Source organism: Desmodus rotundus, chromosome 4 (assembly GCF_022682495.2).
Source record: "Desmodus rotundus isolate HL8 chromosome 4, HLdesRot8A.1, whole genome shotgun sequence".
Taxonomy (NCBI): Eukaryota; Metazoa; Chordata; class Mammalia; order Chiroptera; family Phyllostomidae; genus Desmodus; species Desmodus rotundus.
Genome location: NC_071390.1, coordinates 124,834,026 through 124,858,353, shown reverse-complemented (window position 1 = coordinate 124,858,353; position 24,328 = coordinate 124,834,026). Strand labels below are relative to the sequence as shown.

The window sequence follows — 24,328 nt, the reverse complement described above, 5'->3', positions numbered from 1 at the left end:
AATGTTTAATATTAGAAGTGCTTCAGATCTTAATTTAGAAGTTTGGGGATTTGGCTTTTGTGATCAGAAATATGCCATAGGAACTTAACTCTTATTTACATTAATTGGCTTGTGGTAAAATTTGTTTCCTTATATGTTATTTCACTTAAAGTCATAGTTTCTAAGACCCTGTTGATGACATTAAGTTAGGACTTGCTGTGTTCCTTCAGTGACTTCATGCATATTCCACCAGCAGTTCTTTCAGTGTTCCTTTTTCTCTCTGGTTCAGGATCTAGTCTGGGATCATGGACTGCATTTCGCTCCCCCGTCCCTTCAGTTTCCTTCCATAAGGAATAGTTTCTTAAGTGTTTTCTTACTTGCCTGAGCTTTACATTGTTTGAGAAAGTACAGGCTTTTCATTCTTTAGCATGACCTTCAATCTGGGTCTGTCTAGTGTTTCCTCATGATGAGATGCTATCCATGCATATGTGACAGAAATATCTACAGAAATGATACTGTGTTCTTTCCGCATCATGTTAGGGTGGCTCACAGCGTTGACCCATCTCCTACTGGTGATGTCAGTTTTGATCATCTGTTCAAGTTATTGCCATATTTCTCTACCGTGAAGACAATTTTTGTCTTTCATAATTGATAAGTGTTTTGTAGTGCAATGTCCTGATACTATTTTAGAACTTGTTCCTTTTCAACCCTTCACACCAACCTTGGCATCTGTTAAGACTCCCACTTGAATTATCAGCCATTAATGATACCAAATTATTTTTGATTTCTGTAATTCCTCTATTAATTAGTTATATCACATAAAAAATAGGTTTTTTTTTTACCCCTTCCCCATTTATTTATTAATTATATAGTGATATTGTTATGGACTACTCCTGGGTTCCTATTTTATTCAGATATGTTATAATCTTCATTGTTTATTCTGATACTCAAATTATGCCATATTTGGCTAATAGGTATCCTTTAAACTGGTTCTTATGTCCTTTTGTCATGTTTCTATCAAGTTTTGAATATTGTCTTATTTTTTTAGCATAGGATATTTTAAGGACCCTGTCTTAACTCTGGAATAAGTTATTTCTCCTAAGGAACCAGCTTCTTTTTAGTTGAGGATGGCATGTAGAAGCTTATATCTGGGTGCTTGGTGTGCTCATTGTTATTGCGGTATCATTGCTTCTAGGCTCTTTTAGTGGACTGAGATACAAAATAGTTTCACACCCATATGTCTACACTGTATGTACACAAGCACCTCTATCTATTCTATATTTATATTGAGAAATCATGATTTCATATCAGTGCATCTGATCCCAGTCCACTTTTATAAACCCTTTCTCAGGTAGTAAGAAACCTGGCTCCTATTACCCTCAGTGTATTTTCTTATTTGCTTTGTTTCTTCTCTGACTCCACCAACTGTTGTGGGAAAATTTTCAAGCAGAGACGAGTCTTCTCCTGTTCTAGAGGGGATTGCATGAGAAATTGGATTTTTTTTTTGAAACAGCTTTATTGAGATATACTTTATATACCATACAGTTAATCATTGAATTATGTACTCTAAAATTTAGGACATTATCATTATCCCCCAAAAGAAATTTTATACTCTTTAGCAGGCACCTTCCTGCCTGCCTCCCTCCCCAGGATATTCACTAATCTGTTTTTGATATCTATAAATTTGGCTGTTCTGGACAGAGAAATTATTTTATGATCAATAAATTTTCTTCCAAACCAGCAATTTTATAAAATATCTAATTCAGTCATTTTTAATAATCTTTTGCTCTCATAGACTTTTTTGAAAATATAATGAAAGCTTAGATCTACTTTTCAGGAAATGCATGTTATATACAAAATTACATAAAAGATTTTAGCCAATTCATGGACATTAACTGTTCCATTTACATATTGCCGTATAACCCTCCAAAACTTGGAGGCTTAATACAACAATTGTTTTGCATCTCTCATGGTTTGGTGGGTTGACTTGGCTTAGCTGGGCAGTTCTCACTTGGGCTGTACATATCATTGTAGTTAGACGCATGCCTCTGGGGTTGGAGTAATTTGAAAGCTCACTGGGCAGGAAGCCCAAGGTGACTTCTTCACTTACATATTGGGCACCCAACCTGGGTTGTTGGAATGGTTCGGGGCTGGCCAAGCATCTCTTTTCCTCCACATGACCTTTCCATGTGATTAGCATGGGTTTTCTCATAGCGTGTCAGTCTCGGGGCAGTGAGTCTTCATATATGGTGGCTGTCTCTCCCCGGGGTAAAGATCAAGATGCTCAGGTGGAACCTGTATATCTTCTTAGGATTTAGGTCTCAGAACATCTTTTCTGCTGCATTGCTAGTGAAGCAAGTCACTATGGCCAGCAGAGATTCAAGAAGGGGATTAGACTCCATCTCTTGATAAAGAACATTTGTGCATAGGAAGAGAAAGAGTTGATGGCAGCTATGTTTAGATGCTATTTACCACACCAAAATTGAGAGTCCCTGACATAATTGGCACACTACTAAATTCAGTACAGTTGTACTATTTTAGAACTTTAAAGATCATAGATTATATTATTAACATATTAATTGTTAATTATTGTGCCCCACATTTTAATCTACCCTGTAACTTATTTCACCTAAGTTCACAAGGAATAGAAAACATGTTTTTTATTTTTAAGTCTTTTGCTCATTAGATATATACCAAAATCTAAAGAAATGTTACACTTTCCTTAGTCTTAGTACTTAACAGTGAAAAGCTGAAGGGGTAACAAAATGCATTGTTGGGTAAAATTTTTATATTTTGCATTTTGCAGGTAACTCAAGAATAAAAAGATCTAAAGTAACACAAGAGAACAAAATACATCACAAATTAGGTAAGATTAGTTCTGTCTTTTAATGTTTTCATATAATATAACCTCTGTTTCTAAATATAACAATTTTTTCAAGCAGGGGGAAGTATTATTTGGATTAATTGGCAGATAAATTAAAACTATATATTTAGTTTTCATGAATTTCACACAGAATCGTCACAGGCCACTGAGTTTCTTTATTGTCAGTATGTAAATTCTACAGCTGTCTCACTCTTTCTGTCATAGTAAGAACATGATCCCACCTAGGCTAAGAACCTTGGATGTAGAATTCTATGACATATAGCTGCTAGGTAGATGGTATCCCTGACAACTTCCCCTCCCATTTTTATCCAGTTCACTACTAACTAAAGCAGTAGATAAGATAGCAAAGTGGTATTAGCCTGGGGATCTATGTAAGGATTAAAACTTGGTGGTTCCACCACAAAGAGATGTTTGCCAGTCAGAGTTCGTGGGACCTCCCACCTTTGTGGAATTGGAGTGACTTTTTATGTTTCTGCTTGTACTTGAGGCTGTGAGTGCTCCTGCACTTGTGCCTGGAGAGAACCAGTGGGGCTTTCTCTAATTGCTTCAACCACAAACTCACTCAGTTAGTATTTTGCAAGCCCATCTGAAGAGAGATTGCTATACCTGGCAGTGCTTAATGCTTGTCTAGGAGTGGAATACTGACTAGAGTCAGAAATAGGTAAACAAACAAAAATGTTCCTGGGCAGAGGCTCCAGCATTGTCTTTAAGAATTATCTCTAAGAATAGTAGACAACTTCTGGTGAGCTGGGACTTTTATAGTGGATGGCTAACAGTTGACAAAAGAGATATGAGCACATTCAGAGGTTCAATTATAGCCTAGAAGACTTCTTGGTACTAAAATATCATAATTTTTCAGTTTAAAAAGTCAGCAAGTGAACTGAGAGTAATGATAGTCACTCATGAGAGCTAGCTCATTTAGTAGCTGGTGTTAACATGGAAGAAATTCCTGAGAGTAGAAATATAATCCATGAGGAAAAAAGATATCCAATGGTTAACATGGAGACAGACAGCAGACAAAACATGCAAATAATAGGATCTCTAGAAAAAAGAAAACAGTTAAAGAAAACTTCCTGGATTAAATATAAGCTTGAATCTATAGTTTGAATGAGTTTACCAACTGGCAGACAGAATTATTGACAAAGATGTACCTGTACACATAAAAGTGAATAAAATTCCTAAATTTTAAGGATAGAGGAAAATTTCCATGCAGAAAGAAAAAAGGTAAATGACTAAGCACTGCCCATCTGTGTAGTACTGGAAGAATAAAGTAACATCTGTAGTCTGCTTTCAGAAATGTATTCCTATCCATTTAATTGTATACCTGCCCAAGATACCTTTCTTTCTGATAATTGTTTTCCAGATAATACAAGATTTAGTTTATTCTCCTTCATGTAAAATATCCATGTTGGGTATTCTAATGTAAGTCACAATTGAGTCCAAAGAGAGGGAATGGTACTGAGGAATGAATCTTGAAATATATGTGGTTAAATTTAAATAATGTGTATTTATTCTCTATTGCTATGGACTAAATTATAACAAATTCAGTGGCTTAGAAAACACATGTTTATCCAGGCACATATTAGCTGGGTCCTCTGTCCAGCTTTTCACAGACTGCAGTCAGAAGTGTCAGCCTGGGCTGTAGTCTTGTTTGAGGTAGGGTCCTTTTCCATGCTCATGTGCTTGTTGGCACAATTTAGTTCTTGAAATTGTAGGACTGAGGTGTCTGTTTTCTTGTTGTTTGTCAGCTGTGGGCCGCTATTTTCAGCTTCTAGAAGTCATCTGCAGTTCCTTGATAGATGACACTTTTCATAGGCTCTCTCACAATAGACAGCTTCTTTAAAGTCACCAAGGAAGAATTTCTTTCTGCCTCTGCTAGATAGTGCTTTATATATATATCATACATTGTCATGTATATAATCATAATGTAACCACAGGAGTGACTTCCCATCACCTTTGCCATATGGTGTTGTTGAAAAGAAAGTCATAGGTCCCACATCCATCCTAGGGGAGGGGATTAAACAAGGGCCTAACTCAATGCTGATTACCTTAGGGTGTGTCTACTACTTAATGCTAATGTGATTGGGGATTTATAAGTGTTAAGTAGTGGTTTTTGTACTCATACTTTGAAATCCAGACCATCTTAAAAGTTGCTACTGGTGGCGAGGAAAATAGAGGCAGAAAAGGGATAATAAAAGTATAGTAGTTCATTCTTCTCCACAGTTCCAGTTATCCATGGTCTGAAAATATTACATGGAAATTTTCAGAAATAAATAACTCATAAGTTTTCAATTCCCTGCCATTCCCTGCCAAGAGTGCATAAATCTCCCATAGTCCTGCTTCATCCATCCAAGATGCAAATCATCCCTTGGTTCAGTTTATCCACGCTGTATACCTTACCTGGGTGATTTACTTAGTAGCTGTCTGGGTTATCAGATCTACTGTTGTGGCTTTGCGGTGCTTGTGTCCAAGTAACCCTTATTTTACTACTAATGGCCCCAAAGTGCAAGAGTAATGCTGCTAGCAATTTGGATATGCCAAAGAGAAGCCATAAAGGGCTTCCTTTAGGTGGAAAGGTATGTATGTATAGGGAAAAACATAGTGTATATATAGTGTTTGGTACTATTTTCAGTTTCAGGCATCCAGTGTGGGTCTTGGAACATAGCCCTGGTGTAAAAGGGGGGCCTACTGAAGTCTAAAAGTTTCATTTTACCAAATGAGAGAAAAGAGAGGATAGCAAGTCTTGGTAAGGAAAATAATTTTTTATATAATCATAAAAAATAAGTTTAATTTTTGAGTGTCAGGAATGGGATGTTAACTAATATTAGAGAGAAAAAGCACAGCACAACTCTGAAGTGACCAAGAGGGAGAAGGGAGAAAAGAAATGGTCATTTGATCAAATCAATAAAAATTAGAAGAATCACTAATATAACTTGTAAATATAAAGTAAGATGGAAGGAATAAAAGGAAGCTTGTTACACTAACTATGAATAGATTGAATTCCTCTAATACGATAGAGACTTTCCATTTGGTTAAATAATACAAGTTGACCTATATGTTTATAAGAAACACTTAAAACAAGTTTTAAAATAAATGGTTGTCAAAGAATTAGGTAGGCTAATGTAAACAAAAACTGTAATTTTAATATTAGGTAAAATGGAACTTAAGGTTAAAATAAAAGTGCTGAACAGGGTAAGGAAGGGCATGCAATGATAACATGAATAATTTATGAAGAAGATAGAAAAATCATAAACTTTTATTTACCAAACAACCTGGCAACTAAAATATATAAAGAAATAACTAAGAAAAAGCAAGGAGATTTTTATTTAAACAATACAGTTAGACTGGAAGATTTTGATAAACCATTTTTAGAATTAACTCTAGCAAACAGAAACAAATAACATAAGAATTTGATTATGTAGCCAACTAACTCTACTGAGTTTAGAGAACTTTGCATTTTTCAAATAAAGTGAGTAGATATGTGTGTTGTGCATACAAACGCAAGCACAAATGACTATCCTGATGTATGCATTTCCTATTATGGAGCATTTAGATGTCTTTCAATTCAATATTTATTTTCTATCCCTGTTATAAACAGTATTACCATACATGTTCTTTAATTACCGCTTTGCCCATTTTTGTGAATACTATTACAAACTCATTTTCTAGAAATGAAATTTGAGTCAAAGGGTGTTATAATTATAGGTATTGTCAAATTGTCTTCAATCACTTTACATTTTTACCTATAATATATGAGTTCCTGTGTACCTTTAACATCATTAACCCTGTATATTATTAAGTTTTAAATCTTTACTAATCTAGAAGCCTAGTATTTCATTGGCATTACTTTAATTATTAGCTCATATGTCTTAAAATTTTGTTGTAGTGTTTTGTCCAGAAGCATCATTAGTGTTCTAGAAGGTAATGTCAATCTTTCCACTACAAAGTATCGTTCAACTGAACATTTATATGTTTACATTTTTGTATAATACCTTTTTACAGTATTGCCCTCGAACACACCAAATGTGCGCAGGACCAAGAGAACACGATTGAAACCTTTGGAATACTGGCGGGGGGAGCGAGTAGATTACCAAGAAAGGCAATCGGGTAAAATTTACATTTTAATATCTGACAAAAAATAATCATGAAGATTACTACAGTTTATTTATATATATTATGCGCTAAGCACTGTCCTACATATTTACATATATTATCTCATTTAATCATCATCTCCCCGAAATGCGACAAGAGTAGATTGAAATTCAGATTTTTCTAATTACTATAGAGATGCAGATTTCTTTTTCTTTTTGGTAGCAATTTAAGAGGCGTGTGTGGCTTTATAGAGTGTTATTATTTCTATAATATGTAACAAGGTTTCTAATTGCATAACATTAAGCATTAAATCAGAACATGTATTTCTACAGATATGATAGGGGGTTGTCAAGAAAGTATGGTCAGTGCTATCTTGAAGTTATTTCTTTTCTTGAATGGATGTATCTAAGTCAAAGAAATAAAATTCACATTTGGATTACTATAAAGATTTCATTGCTGGCCTTTTGTTTGTTATAAACTTTCACTGATGATGGTTGCTTTCAAGCAACAGAAGTCAATTTAATCATTTAATCAGTGCTATAGATTTAGGATAGTGAACACATTAGGGAAATGGGTTGGCATTTATGTTATTTGAAGTATTAGCTCTAGAATGTAGTAGTGATAATGTATTCTTTGTACTTTGTAAGGAAAGTGCTGTAATAATTTAAAAATTATTAACAATAAAATCATTATTAAAAATAAAAAGCTCTGTTTAAAGCTCTGTTTTAAAGTTTTCAGTTTCCCAGATTTGATATTTTTTCTTTTTTGTTGTTAAATTTCAGGAGGATTTGTAATTGGTGGAATACTGTCCCCTGACACAGTATCGTCTAAAAGGAAGGCAAAAGGAGGAACGAAAAAAATGAACAAAATAGTTAATAGGAAAAGGATTTGTCTTGATAATGATGAAAGAAGTATGAACTTATTTATTTCTCTTTTTTAAAAATTATTTTATTGTTGTTCAATTACAGTTGCCTGCATTTTCCCCCCACCACTCCCTACCCACCCCAGCCAAACCCACCTCCCTCCCTTGCTTCCACCTTCCCCCTTGGTTTTCATACTCTGAAAATAATTTTCAGAAATAAGTTCATACTCTACAAGTAACTTTTAGATTATTTTATAAATAACAGTGCTTTGAAAAGTAGCTCTTTGTGAATTTTGAAATCTATGAAAACTTCTGATATGATACATTAGAGTAAATTCACTTCAAAAAAAAATCCTCATTTGAGGATATGTTTATTGATTTTAGAGAGAGAGAGGAAGGGAGGAAGGGAAGGAAAAAGAGAAAGAGAGAAATATTGATGTGAGAGAAACATCGATCAGTTGCCTCCCAGACATGCACTGACCAGGGATTGAACCCACAACCTAGGTATGTGCCCTAACCTGGGATTGAAACTGCAACCTTTTGGTCTGTGGGACAGTGCACCACCTAACTGAGCTACCCAGCTGGGGTGGTAAATTCACTTTTTAATGTCCACTTTTTTCTCCCAAATTTTGAAAGTAAACTGATTTTATTTTATTTTATTTTAATTTTTAAATTATTTATTTTTCAATTACAGTTGACATCCAATATTATATTGGTTTCAGGTGTACAGTATAGTGGTTAGACATTTATCTAACTTAAGAAGTGATCCCCCTGATATGTCTAGTACTCACCAGGCACCATATATAGTTACTACAGTATTATTGACTATATTCCCTGTGCTGTACTTTACATCCCATGAGTATTTTGTAACTACTAGTTTGTACTTCTCAATAGCTTCCAATTTTTCACCCAGCCACTCTCTCTGCCCCAAATCTGGCACCAATTTGTTCTGTATCTATGAGTCTGTTTCTGTTTTGTTTGTTCATTTGTTTTTTAGATTCTACATGTAAGTGAAGTCATACAGTATTTGTCTTTCTTTAACTTATTTCAATTAGCATAATACCCTCTAGGTCTGTCCATGGTTGTTGCAAATGGTAAGGTTTTATTCTTTTTTATTCCATTTTATTGTATATATATGTATCACATCTTTTTTATCATTTGTCTATCGATTCAAACTTTGGTTGCTTCTGTATCTTGGCTATTGGAAATAATGCTGCAGTGACCATAGGGGTGTGTATACCTTTTCAAATTAGTGTTTTGGATTTCTTAGGCTAAATACTCAGAAGTGAAATTGCTGGGTCATAAGGTAGTTCTGTTTTTTATTTTTTGAAAAACTTTCATTCTGTGTTACATAGTGACTGCACCAATTTGCAATCCCACTAACAATGCATGAGGGTTCCTTTTTCTCCACATTCTTGCCAGTGCTTATTGTTTGTTGATTATTCTGACAGGTTTGGCTTTAAGTTGAAGTTCTTTGATGATTAGCGATGTTGAGTTTTGTTTTCTGTGTTTATTGGCCATTTGTATATCCTCATTGGAGAAATGTCTGTTCAGATCCTCTGGCTATTTTTAAATTGGATTGCCTTTTTTTTGCTGTTAAGTTGTATGACTTAACTAACAGTTTGTGACCAACCCATTTTTGGATGTATCATTGGCTGATATCTACTCTCATTCAGTAGGTTATCTTTTTGGTTGGTTGATGGTTTTCTTGGCTGTGCAAAAATTCTTTAGTTGATGTAGTCCCACTGGTTTATTTTTTGTTTTGTTTTGCCTGTTTGAGGAGACGTATCCAAAAATATATTACTAAAGGTGAATTCTAAGAGTTTACAGCCTATATTTTCTTCTAGGAGTTTTATGATTTTGTGTCCTACATTTAAGTCTTTGATCCAGTTTGAATTCATTCTTGTACATGGTATAAGGAAGTGGTCTAGTTTCATTTTTTTACATGTACCTGTCTAGTTTCCCCAATGTCATTTATTGAAGAGACTGTCTTTACTTCATTTTATATTTGCCTTCTTTGTCATAGATTAATTGACCATATAGGTGTGGATTTATTTTTGAGCTCTCTTTTCTATTCCATTGATCTATGTGTCTGTTTTTATGCCAGTGCCATGCTGCTTTGATCACTGTATAGCCTTGCAATACAGTTGATAGCAGGTTTTGTGATACCTCTAACTTTGTTCTTCCTTCTCAAGATTGCTTTGGCTACTACGGATCTTTTGTGGTTCTATGTATGTATTTTAGGATTATTTTTTTTGTTCTGTGAAAAATACCATTGGTTTTTGATAGGGATTATATTGAATCTGTAGATTGCTTTGGGTACTACGGGCTTTTTTTATGATGTTAATTCTTCTATTCATGACTACAGTATATTCTTCCATTTATTTGTGTTTTAATTTTTTTCTTCAATATGTTACAGTTTATTGAATCCTGGTCTTTTAACTCCTTTGTTAAATTTATCCGTAAGTATTTTTTTTTGATACAATTGTAGATTTGATTGTTTTTTAAATTTCTTTTTCTGATAGTTCCTTATTGGTGCATAAAAATGCAACCAATTTCTGAATATTAATTTTGTATCCTAATTTATTGAATTCATTTATCAGTTCTAAAAGTTGTTTTGGTAGAATCTGTAGGGTTCTCTATATAGTATCATGTTATTAATAATTTTACATCTTCCTTTCAAATTTGCATGCCTTTTATTTCATTTCTTGTCTGAATGTTGTGGTTAGGACTTTTAATGCTTTGCTGAATAAAAGTAGTGAAAGTGGACATCCTTGTCTTGTTCCTCTGACTTTAAGGATAGTACTTTTAGCTTTTTACTATTGAGTATGATGTTAGATATAGGTTTGTCATATATAGCCTTTGTTATGTTATGTTTCCTCAGTTTTCACTTCACTGAGAGTTTTTGTCATAAATGGATGCTGGATTTTGTCAAATGCTCTTTCTGCATCTATTCATAGGATTATGTGATTTTTATCCTATATTTTATTTATGTAGTATTCACATTAATTGATTTGCAGATATCAAGTCAACCTAGCATCAACGAATAAGCCCTCTTGAGCAGGGTTTGTGATCTTTTTAATGTATCACTGAATTCAGTTTGCTAATAGTTTGTTGAGGATTTTTGTATCTATGTTCATCATAGATATTGGACTATAATTTTCTTTCTTTTTATAATGTATTTTTCTGTTTTTAGTATCAGGGGAATGCTGGCCTGTAAAATGAGCTTGTGAACCTTCCCTCCTTGAGTTTTTTTTGAAATAGTTTGAGAAAGAGGTGTTAATTACTTTATGAATATCTGGTAAAATTCTGGTCCAGGACTTTTGTTTGGGAGTATTTTGATTACTGATTCTATTCATTGGTAGCTCTTGATTTAGCCTTGGAAAATTGTATGTTTCTAGGAATTTATCCATTTCTTCCAGGTTGTCCAATTTGTTGTCATGTAAGTGTTTGTAGTATTTTCTTATAATCCTTTATATCTTTGTGGTATCAGTTGTCACTTTTCCTCTTTCATTTCTGATTTTATTTGTTTGAGTCTTTTTTTTTTTCTTGATGAGTTTGGTTAAAGGTTTGTCAATCTTGTTTTTCTTTTCAAAGAACCAGTTTCATTGATCTTTTGTATTGTTTTTATAGACTCTATTTTATTTTCACTCTGATCTTAATTTTTTCCTTATTCCTCACTTTGGTTTTTGCTTGTTCTTTTTCTGGTTTCTTAGATGTAAGGTTAGATTGTTTATTTGATACTTGATTTGCTTCTTGAGGTAAGTGTATATTGCTCTGAATTTCCCTCTTATAACTGCCTTAGCTGTGTTCCATAGATTTGGGGTCATTGTATTTTTATATTTGTCAAGGTATTTTTTTTACTTCTTCCATAATTGTATTTTTAACCCATTCATTATTTAGTATAATGTTATAGAGCCTCCATATGTTTGTGTGGTTTTTAGGTCTTCTTATAATTAATTTTTAGTTTCATACCATTGTGATCAGAAAAGGTGCTTGAGTTGATAAGATTTCAGTCCTTTAAATTTATTGAGACTTGTTTCCGGCCTATCATGTAGTCTGTCCTGGAGAATGTTACATGTTCACTTGAAAAGAATGTGTATTTGATGCTTTAGGGTCATGCATTCTAAAAATATCAATTAAATTTATTTGGTCTAATATGTCATTTAAGACTGCTGTTTTCTTGTTGATTTTCTGTCCAGATGATCTATCCATTGATGTTAATGGGGTGTTAAAGTCTCCTACTATTAATGTATTACTGTCGATCTCTCCCTTTATATCTATCAATATTTGCTTTATATATTTAGGTGCTCCTACATTTGAGTGGGTAAATGTATACAAACTTATAGCCTCTTGATGGCTTGATCACTTTATCATTATGAAATATCCTCTTTGTCTTTTATTATATCCTTTGTTTAAAGTCTGTTTTGTCTGATACAAGTACTGGCACCCTTGCTTTCCTTTCATTTTTATTTGCAGGAAATGTCTTTTTCCATCCCTTTATTTTTAGTTTGGGTGTATTTTTCCATCTGAAATGGGTCTCTTGTAGACAGCATATGTATGGGTCTTCTTTTCTTACCCATTCAGCCACCCTGTCTTTGACATGTAATTCCCTTTACATTTAAAGTAATTATTGATAGGTATGTAGTTATTGCCATTTTATTGTTTTCTGATTGTTTTTGTAGTTTTTCTCTGTCCTTTCTTATTCTCCTGCTCTCATCTCTTCTATGTTGATTACTTTCTGGTTTGTTTTTGTTTGTTTGTCTGTTTGGGTTCCTTTGTTTTTATTTCTTGTATGTCTCATGGATTTTTGGTTTGTGGTTACCCTGTGCTTCATGTATACCAAGCTATGTTTATAGCAGTCTGTCTTAAGTTGATGGTTGCTTAAATTTTAACACATTCTATGATCACTATTATTTTTAATTGCCCTTCCATATTTGTGTTTTTGTCTCTTATTTTTACTCCTTTTGTGTATTTGTGTGTTTTTCTTAATTTATTATTGTAATTATACATGATCTCTCACCTTTTGCCTTTTAACCTTTGCATTAGCTTTTTGTTTTTTCTGTTTCCAGTCCTACCTGAGGATATGTTCATTGACCTTAGAGAGTGTGTGTGTGTGGGGGGGGGGGGGGTCAGGGAGAGAGTGAGGGAAGGAGAAAAAGAGAAAGAGAAACATCGATGTGGAAGAGAAACATATATCAGTTGCCTCCTGTATGTGCCCCAATTGGGGATCAAACCCTCAACCTAGGTATGTGCCCTGACTAGGAATCAAACCCACAACCTTTTGGTGCTCAGGACAATGCTACAACCAACTGAGCCAACTGGCCAGGGCTGCACAGCTTTTATTATGTTTTTGTTTCTGTCAGAATTTTTTCTATCCCATATTTTTTATTCACATTTTTATTTTTTCATAAGAAGTCCCTTTAACGTTTCTTTTAATACTGGGTTGGTGGTGATAAAATTCTTTAGCTTGTTGGGGAAGCTCTTTGTCTCTCTGTCAATTCTAAAAGATAGACCAGCTGGGTAGAGTAGTCTGGGATGTAGGTTCTTGCTGTTCAACGCTTTGAATATTTCATGCCAGTTCCTTCTGTTCTGAACTTGGAGGCACCTGGGAGAGGCCATGCTGCAAACTGAGGCTAGCTGTCACTGGTGCTGGGCTTTGGGCCACTTACTAAGAGGTACAGGGTATGTTGAGGCCAGCCATGACTTGTTTGTGGTTTGTGAACCTTTGAGAGATTTTAGTAAAGTCCCCAGCAGTGGCTGAGGCCAGTTACTTGTGTGAAACAACTGCTGAAAGAGATTTGGTCTGGGCATAGGAGTTGGGAGGATAGATTCTCAGGGAATCACCAGGGTGTGGTGAGTGGTGTTAGCCAGTTAATGGAGTCTCAGATTTGGCATCTATCTGCTCCTGTGGGCTGTGTGTAGGGAGGGCTCAACAAAGGAACAATGGTGCCTGCTAGCACTTTTGTCTGAGAGTTGCCCCTCCAGTCCTTGCCCTAAGAAACCAAACAATTCAGTTTCTCCTTGAATGTCCCTGGCACTTTTTTGAGCTGCTCTCCTTTCTCTGGAGCTCAGGGCCAGTGTTTTTGAATGAATGAGTCTGTGCTTGGGTTCCTATGGGTCTCCAGTAGCCTTCCATTTCACACAGATGGAATTCTCACTGATGTTCACAAGTAGATATTGTGGGGACTCATTTTTCCCGGCACTGGTGCTCCATATTGGCAAGCAGAGTGTGGGGCTGGGACCCCTCACTCCTCAGGAGGACCTCCATAGCTGAGATATTCCTCCCTGTTCATAAACACCACAGTGGGTATGGGTCCAGCCTGTTTCAGATCTCTGCTCCTCTTACCAGTCTCCATGTGTCTTCTTTTTATATACTTAGTTATAGGAATTCTTTTTGAAAAATTTCAATGTATATATATATATATTTATTCTTTTAAAACAATTTTATTTTTTTCCCATTACCATTTAGTCCCCTTATACCCCATTCCCCCACAACACTGCTGTCCATTTCCATTAGTTCTTTTTTTTTTAGCTTTTTATTTTGCTTTATTTTCCATTTCCATTAGTTCATTTTCCGTTTTGCTCAGTCCTTCCATGCTCCCAATCGTCACCCTGCTCTCTTATGAGTCTGTCTCTATATTACTTGTTTGTTCATTAGATTCCACATATGAGTGAAATCATATGGTATTTTTCTTTCTCTGACTGGCTTATTTCACTTAGTATAATGTTCTCTCATATTGTCACAAAGGGTGAAATTTTCTTCTTTTTCATGGCTGAGTAGTACTCCATTATATAAATGTCCCATAGTTTTATCCACTCATCTACTGATGGACACTTGGACTGCTTTCATATCTTGGTGATTGTAAATAATGCTGCAGTGAACATAGGGGCGCTTATGTTCTTTCAAGTTAGTTTTTGGGTTCTTTTGGACATATTCCCAGAAGTGGGACTAGTGGGTCAAAAGGCAGATCCATTTTTAATTTCTTGAGGTATCTCCATACTGCTTTCTGCAGTGGCTGCACCAGTCTGCATTCCCACTAATAGTGCAAAAAGTTCCCCTTTCTCCACGTCATTACCAGAACTTGTTATTTGCTGATTTACTGATGATAGGAATTGTGACAGGTGTGAGATGGTATCTCATTGTGGTTTTAATTTGCATTTCTCTGATTATTAGTGACATTGAGCATCTTTTCATATTTCTATTGGCCATCTGTATGTCCTCTTTGGAGAAGTGTCTGTTCAGGTCCTTTGCCCTTTGCATGTGTAAATGGCCCTGTGAAATGAAGCTGACTTTTTCAATGCCTAGCTATGGTTCAAATAGACTTTTTGATGACTTCTTTCGAAAATGTATTGCATACTTCCACCTCTCTTTGAGAATATGCAAAACCATTTAACTTCTTGAAATAGGAATTCAAGAGTTGTCATATTATAAAAGGTGTAAATAAAATAAGAAATATAGGATGTTTGGTTCTATATTAAATCATTATGGTTTTGGAGATAGTGCTTATCAGAATGGTCATTCATAAATAGGAAGGGATTGTTATAACTTGTCCATAGCTGTATTTCCTACTAGGTTTTTTTTTAAATAGAAATGAATTTTAAGTACCTAGTTTATATTTCCATTGTATTTCTTTTGCAGAGGAAAAATTAGTGCTAAATCTGAATATACCTTTGGGAGATCCTTTGCAGCCAACAAGGGTAAAGGACCCAGAAACAAGAAAGATTATTCTCATGGGTAAGATCACAAATGATATTGAAAATGCTTAATTTAATAGCTAATATGTAAAAAACTGCTGGCTTGCTGACCAGCCTGTCTACTCTCTTTTTCCAGTTCTTTCAGAACCAATGCCCAGCTGAGGGCCTAACTTCAATAAGCAGCCCATGTGAGGAATACTCTGGGGGAGCATTGATGGCAGACAACTTTTAGGGGACCTATAGCACCTTATGCATTTGTGCTCTGGGATACAAGTGCTCTTGTCAGGCATGTTGTCTTGCCTGGTAGGGTCTTGGTCTTTGACCAGGATGACACATGGGGACAAGGGCTGTTGATGAGGAACTGTAGCAAGTTAGCTGGCAGACACCAGGATACACTCTTACTAAGAGACCACAAAGGGATTGTGGGCAGGATTTAGAAAGCCTTCTTGGCAATGAGGTTCCAATAATGGTACCCAGGACATGAAACCTTTGGGGGATGACTAGCAAGTGCATCAATCAACCAAACAAATGCCACACTTAACTTTAGGGTTGGCACAATGTTGTACCATGTTGTAGATGCCTCCTGCTATATTGAGTAGGCATTAAAAGTTAGTATCTTGGCTGACCATGGGAGGTCCCAAAGGATGAGTATAGTGTGGTGGTAAATATGTGAGTAAGTAGGGGACACTCACATATTTACCAACAATACAGTATTTATGTATAGGAAATATTTAAATGTTTTAATAACTGTTAGGACTATCTCAGTGAGTACCAAAGACCTTTTATCCTAAGTCATAGGACAAATAGGTCAAACCAGAGGGACTATAATAGTATTCACACTTAAAATTTTTAGTGAAGTGTTCCATTTGAATTCTTAAATAACAAAGTTATTTCTATATTCAGCTTGTTTATTTGGTAGCAGAGGTAGAAGTACAGAGAATTTTGTTCAGTATCTTAACGAAAAACATTGCTGTCTGTACCAGATTAGAAAAGTTGTGTGTGTTGTTAGGACTTCATCACTTTTTGTCTGTTTCTTGAGTCTGTGTATTTTGTGTATCCTGTAAGGTGGGATTACTAGCATTCCCAAATATCCAAGGAAAGTCAAAGGTGATGGTAGAAGAATGTATTAATTGTAGAACTGGAAAGGTTTATAAGTAAAAAAGAAACTCAAAAGGGAGTTAGTAATTTGCGAGCAACAATTAGAATTGTCGTTACTTAGAGCATTTACCCAATAAATAAAAATCTTGTTATGTAATAATTAGTCAAATAAACACAAAGGAATATACTGGCATGAAGATGATATGTTTGTATTGTGGGCTATGTTAAATTTTTTAAATATACGGAAGTCTTATTTCTTAGCTACTTTTGTTTTTTGTTTGATCTTTAATAGAAATAATAGTAATACTGCCATTATTATTATTAATAGCTAAGACTTAACTGTTTACTTTGTGCCAGTGTTTTAATACTTTTCACAAGTTAACTCATTTGATATTTATGACTCTAACATAAACTATTATTATTTTATAGAAAAGAAAATGTAAGCACAGAGAAAGGATAAGTAACTTGGCTAAGGTTACACAGCTTGTAAGACAGAATTTGACACCTGGCATTCTAGCTCCAAAATCAATGATCTTAATAAATTTTGACTTTCTAAGGCAGATTTATGTCTAGAATGACTGTTATAATTATGTATCTATATGCTATATAATTGAGCAATGTCATTGCTGTTGCCTTATATTTATATTAATGTTTTACCCTTAGATATTTTAAGGCCACGAGATATGTATCAGTTTTCAGTTGAACATGCTGAGTTGAAAGTATATAAAACATTGGATACACCCATTTTTTCTACTGGAAAATTGATATTAGGACCACATCAAGAAAAGGGAAAGCAGCATGTTGGCCCGGATACATTGGTGAGTATATTTCTCTATATATTTATGTTTTGCTATTGGTACCTTTCTGTGTTATTGGATATGTGACATTAAACATGCTATTTTCTCAGAAATGGTACCTTACTATAGTGCACAGATACTTCTTTTATTTGTTATGTCTGTTTAGAGTTAGTCAAGCAATAGTTATTTAAAAGTTTCAGTGTGTAGCAGTATAGCCTTGAGATTCAGAAGTTTAAGGAATGGTCTTTACTTAAAAGAATCTTAGGTTGTTGGTTTGCACAGAGATCATTAGAATTTTAGAGCTGGAAGGGGTTATTAAGATTTAGTCTAAATCTCACTTCTTCAATCATGCAGTTTAGAAGTAAAGAACTTAAGAGACTTCTTCCAAATCATGTAAGTAGTTAGCAGCAGACTTAGAATTGGAAGCTAGTTGCTTCAGTAAGTATTGAATAATATGTTACTGTATGTAAGTAATATTACAAGCTGAAGTTATAATGAGATTCAAGGTGAGTCAGTCTCTATCTCTACACAGGGAGGTACACACTCCTGCAATATTGATCTGATGTATATGATATTTCTGTTTCTGAATTTGAAAATTATAGAATTGAAAATCACCAAGTGTTAAGAATATTTAATATTACATCAGCATTTAAAAGATATTACATCTAAGGCACATTCTTCAGTAAATAACATTTCCGGAACCTATGAAATCATTGGTTACTGGGGGTATCCCATTCAAAACAGTTCTTTGTACTGAAAAAATTAAAGTAAGCTGAAAAAGGAGAAAAGGAAAGAACATCATTGAGTTTATATTAACAATGAAGGGCAAATTGAGGCAAGGAAAGGGAAAGGTACACATGAGAGTCAAAAGAGTAATTTATTACTACATCAGTATAACTAGAATCCAGATTTAAAATACTTTAAAATATTCTTTAATCCAATCTTAAAATGTTATAGAACTCCAAACATTTTAACTGAGAGTAAAAATTATAAATTTAATTAAAGTAATAGATGATTCCTGTATAATTTTTGAGGGATAATTAATAATGGAGATAAAGCATTATGAAATGTCATCACTGAACTAATAATATTACCTATTAGAATATAATGCCTTTGCCTTTATTATGCAAAAAGAAATTGGAATAGTAAGAGCTTGAAAATGTTTAACATAGCTAATATTCAAAGGACTCCATATTAAAACACAGGATATTATATTTTATAATTACCGAATTGGTAGAAATTATTGGGAGATTATTTGTACTCATTCACCTATGACTCTCGGGTCAGAAATTTTTCCTAGGAAAATAAATGAAAAGTTAGGGAAGCTGAACATATGTGGTTAATCATTGTAACATTGACAGTGATTGCAGTAATTAGAAACCATTGAAATACGTTGCAGGAAGAAAATGGTTATATTTATATTTTGACTTAGTAATGAGATAAACCATATGGTGATAAGCATTTATTTAGCACTTACATATTATAGGTACTGTACCAAGCATTTTATATTATTTTGAAAAATAGCTCCATAAGAAGACCTTGAGGATAAACGTTTAAGCAAACTATGCAAGATAAATATTCTGTATTTTCCTTGTTAGAAATTAAAATAAGAATGATGGAACTATAGAAAAATAACATTTTATTAAGTGATTATAGCCAACTTTTATTTCTTCTAAATGTTGCCTTTAAGTTTTTATAATGAAAATTAGTAGAAGTTTTAATAAAAAGGGGAGTAATTTTACATTTCTAAAACATGAAGCACATTTTTAAATACAGTCATATCTCAGTACCCAACAGCTTCAGGATTCATAAAAAACCCTGTACTTGTTACATTTTGACAAGAAAAAAATGTTTCATCACCAGGCACTTGCTGGGACTCATCAGACTTGCTAGAACTTGTATGAGTCATGACCCCTTCCCCCTGTCCCCCACCAAGAGGAAATGCTTCATTTTTTGGCACTCATTGGTTTTGGCGCTCCGAATTAATGATGAGTATCGAGACACCACTGTATATTTTTGAGAAACAAATAAAAGAATGATAAGATGGAGAACTAGCATAATTCATTAACTCTTTTCTTCAAATTTAGTGCTAATCTCTATGAGAGAGAGAGAGAACATTGTAGTAGATTTGTTAAAATCAATTCACACAAGAACGCACAAATTAACTATGAGAACTTTCCTAGGAGATAAGAGATTAAGAAATAGAAAAATTTAAAAGTTAAGTGATGTGAAAACAGAAAAAAAGCAGAAGACAGAAAGAAAACGAATGAGCAAAGGGTAGAAATATTTGAAAACTAGACAGTGAATGTCATTTTGACAAGTATGGTAAATAAAGGGAAATAATTAAACATTTATTTTGTCTTTCTCATATAAACCATACTATTAGTTAACTAAATAATAGATGAGGGGAAGTTTGTCCTTGTTGGAAAGATTGCAAGTAATAAATGAAGAAGGATTTTTAGAATGAAATATGACCATTTTACTACTACTGATAAACTCTTGGATCTAGGCACTGAGCACCAGTGTCTGCTAACATCTAAGAGTGCAACCAGATGTTACATGCCTCCTGCTGGAAGAATACAAGATTATCTGTGAAGTAGTATTGCTCACTCCACCTTCTTAAGAAAAACAGAAACAAAGAAGGAAAACAAACACCTGAATTTGATCAAGTCTCTACATCTACCAATTTACAGCAAATAAAGAATAGCAGACCTTTCAAGTAATACTCTGGGGTTGTATTCAGCAAAATCCAGACGTGCAAAGATTTTTTTACACAAACTTTGCTGCTTCACTTTTCTAATACATAAGCTGCAAGGAATAAAAAACAAGGAGAAACCTATAGACTAGGCTTTCTCAACCATAGCACTGTTGACATTCTGGACTGGATAATTCTTTGTTGTGGTGAGGGGTGAGGAACTATCCTTTGCATTGTAGGATGTTTAGAAGCATCCTTGGCCTCTACCCAATCGAATCTAGTAGTACCCTTTTAGTTGTGAAAATCAAGAATGTCCCCAGACATTGCCAGTTGTCCCCTGAGGGCCAAAATCATGCCCAAATTGAGAACCACTATAGACTGAGTAATTTAAGACTTTTACTTGGATCCCAATTCAAACAAACCCTAAAATTATGATATTTAAGAGATAAGTGGAAATTTGAACACTGACTATTTGATATCAAATTTTCATTTATTTTTAGGTGTGATGGCAGTGATGTGGTCAAAAACACCTGATCTTTCAGTACACACTGAAATATTTACAGATGCTTTATGGTTCTGGGCATTTCAATATAATATGGAATAGGGAAAGTAGGGAGACTTTGAATAGGGCTGGTTGTGGGTATTAGATATTCATAGGAATTCATCATTCTATTATGTATTTCAAACCTTCTTAGTGAACTGTTTGCAAAAATGGGAAGAGGTGTGCTTAGAGAGCCTTACTGAGTAATAAGTAATACTCAGTAATAAGTAATAAGAAAAAAACACCTATAAAAATATGCTTGACTTTCTGGGTAGTATTGTTTGTTACCATTTGTCTTTTAAATTGAGGCAAATTATTTTTAGATGTAATAAAAATACTTGTTTTATTAAATTATAAAACTACCTTTAGAACCACTTTAAGAGCTCTTTTCCCACTTAGTGAATTAGTATATGTAGTAGTTAGGAACATGAATTTTGGAATTAAGTGCCTGAGTTCAAATCCCAGCTCTGCTATTGACATTGTGATCTTGGAAAGTTACACCACTCTGAGACTCATTTTCTTCATCTGTGAAAAGCTATTAAAATAGCACCAGTTTCACTAGTAGGTACGTACATTAAATGAATAAAAACAAAGTGCTCAGAACAGTGGCTGGTGCGAAGTATGTGCTATAGAGGTGCTAGCTGCTAGCTGCTACTGTTTTTCTGGTATTTGAGATTGATTTTACAAAATGGAAAAAAAAAAAAGAAAGGGGAGGAAGAAGAAAAATGAGGAGGAGGAGGAATAATTTTCTATGGCAAAATATTCTTGATGGTTGAATCTCAAAATTTGAGTCTCAATGTTTGAAGGCTTTACATCTTTTATTTAGTTGCCCCCCAAAACAGATCATTGTTATATCCTTCCATGTACGAAATATAAAATTTGCCACATTTGAATATGGAAGCCTGTATGACCAAGTTATATTTATCTTCTTTTACTTTCTTAATGTTGATTCTTATTTAAATGTATGATTTTATTTTATATTTTTGCTTTTCTCTCTTTGATTCATCAGTCAGATAGTTACATGTCCCAAGCATGTAACTTTTAAAGAAGTTACATAATACCTAGCTATTTTTCTAGTATAGCTAAGTGGTATTCTTTATTAGTAGTTCTGAATTTTCATAAGCCAATAAAAAATAAGGAAGAATAAAATTTCTCTTGTGTTTTCTATTGCTGTTTCAACAACTTAAATTTAGTGACTTGAAATGTAGGTTAGAAGTCTGGCGGGCTGAGCTGAGTACTCTGTTTAGCTTATTACAGACTGGAATCAAGATGTTGGAAGATCTTATTCCTTTTTGGAGGCTCTTAAGATGAATCTGCTTTCAAGTTCACTCAGGTGGTTGGCAAAATTGACTTTTATGTGGTTGTAGGACTGCGCTTCCCTTTTTCTCATTGGCTGTTGGCCAGGATGTCATTCTCAGCTTTCAGAAGTAGCCTATATTCCTTGGCTCATGGCCCTCTTATCTTCAGTGCTAGTAGCACCTCAGCTCATTCTCATGCTTTAAATTTCCTTGACTTCTCTACTTCATATCTCTTCTTCTTCCAGCAGGAGAAATTCTCCATTTTTAAGGGTTTATGTTATTAGATTGGGTTTATCTAGCTAATCCAGGATAATCTCCCCATCTGGAGGTCCCTTTTGCTATATATACCATAACAAATTCTGGAGGTTAGCACATGAACATCTTCCAAAGGCGGTTGTTCTGCCTATCGCCTTTATTGTAAATTTCTTTGGAGTATATTTGTTGTGATTAATTTGAGATGAGATTTTGATTTTTAATTTTACAGGTTTTTTATGTTAACTTTGGTGACCTTTTATGTACCCTACATGAAACACCTTATATAATAACAACTGGGGATTCGTTTTATGTTCCTTCAGGTAAGAATAATTAAAGATATTTTCTTTCACATGGTTAAATATTTATATAGTTGCTCATGAGAACCATAAAAATGGAAGCCATAGTGGTCAAAATGAAGCATGATGTAACTAATGCCAAAGAAGTTTGGTACATATGTTTTTTTTTTTTCTAATTTTGTCATTAGGTAAGTATATTGTGTTTTGATGCATGAAAATTGAACAAGAGTTGTTTAGAATATTGGTGAATATAAAAATATCTAGTTAGAAAATATATTGTTTTATCCAGGGTGGAGGGAAAATTATTTCCCTTGTGTTATCTCTAAGACATTAGGTAGTTGAACAATTTTAGTAGATTATTTTAAACATATAGAATAGTACACTTCATTAGCTGTTGAAGAACATGTTGTTGGATATAGGAATTTTATATGTTCCTTTGTTCATTCCTTCTTTCCTTCAACAATTGTAATTGAGAGTCTATTAAACAAAGCTCTAAGAATGTGGGACACATAACAGCCAAAATTCCTGTCCTCATGGAGCTTACATTCTAATGACAATAGTAACAACTTTGTCTTTTGTATGTGTCAACACTATTATGAATACTTTACATCTATTAACTCTACTAATCTTAATAGACATCAATTTCTAATATATAGAAAGTCACAGTATGGTACTCAGTGCTGTAAACCTTCCTTTAGTGTGCCGTTCATCTGTATTTCACTTTTTCTGTTATTTATTACCTAATTTATTTAAGAGTACCATTTGCCTTTATTTTTTTAACTTTGAGATTTTATTTTACCTTTTGTACTTATATATACATATGTCTGGTTTAGGAGAATCCACAGCAGTTCCAAAGACCTAATAACCATTGGGTTCAGAGAGGTTTTCTTTTCCTGTACCCTTTCCTAATTCGTCTTTGTATTCATGATCAAAATGAAGTGAAATTTACATTCTTTCAAGCCTTATGTGGACCACAGATGGTGGTTATTAAGGAAGTGGTACTTTGGGATAGATGAATTGATTTTTGGTACCATATACTTTAATTGCCTGAGTGATGGCTTAATATTTAATCAAAAGGAAATATGGAAATAATTTTTAATTTTATTTTCTTATCACTTCTAGGTAATTATTACAACATCAAAAATCTCCTGAATGAGGAAAGTGTTCTTCTTTTTACTCAGATAAAACGATGAAAGATGAAGCAAAGTTTAAATACGTGTGTGCGTGTATGTGTATGTGTATATGTATAGGCATACATGCCTATACATATATAATAGTTTGTGCAGTTGGGACATTTAATTTGTAATTATTAGTGATATTTTAAAATAAAAATTTTATTTAGTTTTGTTTGTACTTGTATCTGATAAATATTTCAAACTCCTATATGTATCTTCTAATTTTCCACAAATATACACAAAGTCTGTAGTGATGCCCATATTCTTAGAATTTTAATAACATAAAAAGAATATCCAAGTCACGGCCCCCACAGTGAAATTATAGGATACTGTTCTTTGTCAGAAGAGATCTGATTAATGTGTCTATTCATTTCAAACATCTTTTCCAAATATTAGTTATAAGTTACTAATCAAAATAATCCAATAATAAAGAACTGTGGTAAATGGTACACCTGTATTACTTTCCTAGGGCTCTCGTAACAAAGTAGTACACACTGGGTGGCTTAAAACAAAGTGTTATTGTTTCACAGTGTTGGAGGTTAGAAGTCTGAAATCAGTATGTTAGCAGGGCCATGTGCTGTCTCTGAAACTTGCAGGTTTCACAATAATGCTTCTGTTTAGAACTTATCCTTCTATTAACAACAGAGTCATTGTGAAA

At 34.0% G+C, this 24,328-nt stretch overlaps 1 protein-coding gene across 1 annotated transcript in view; it reads left to right on the top strand.

The window, feature by feature from the left end:
• CENPC (centromere protein C) overlaps positions 1–24,119 on the top strand; it is a 67,162-nt gene extending 43,043 nt beyond the window's left edge. The window contains exons 13-19 of the mRNA XM_024579772.3: positions 2,786–2,845; positions 6,866–6,970; positions 7,738–7,866; positions 15,460–15,555; positions 17,277–17,431; positions 22,429–22,519; positions 23,618–24,119. Coding sequence (XP_024435540.2) covers positions 2,786–2,845; positions 6,866–6,970; positions 7,738–7,866; positions 15,460–15,555; positions 17,277–17,431; positions 22,429–22,519; positions 23,618–23,688 — 707 coding nt within the window. The 3' untranslated portion in view covers positions 23,689–24,119. The remainder of the gene's footprint in view (positions 1–2,785; positions 2,846–6,865; positions 6,971–7,737; positions 7,867–15,459; positions 15,556–17,276; positions 17,432–22,428; positions 22,520–23,617) is intronic.
• Positions 24,120–24,328: the final 209 nt, after the last annotated feature.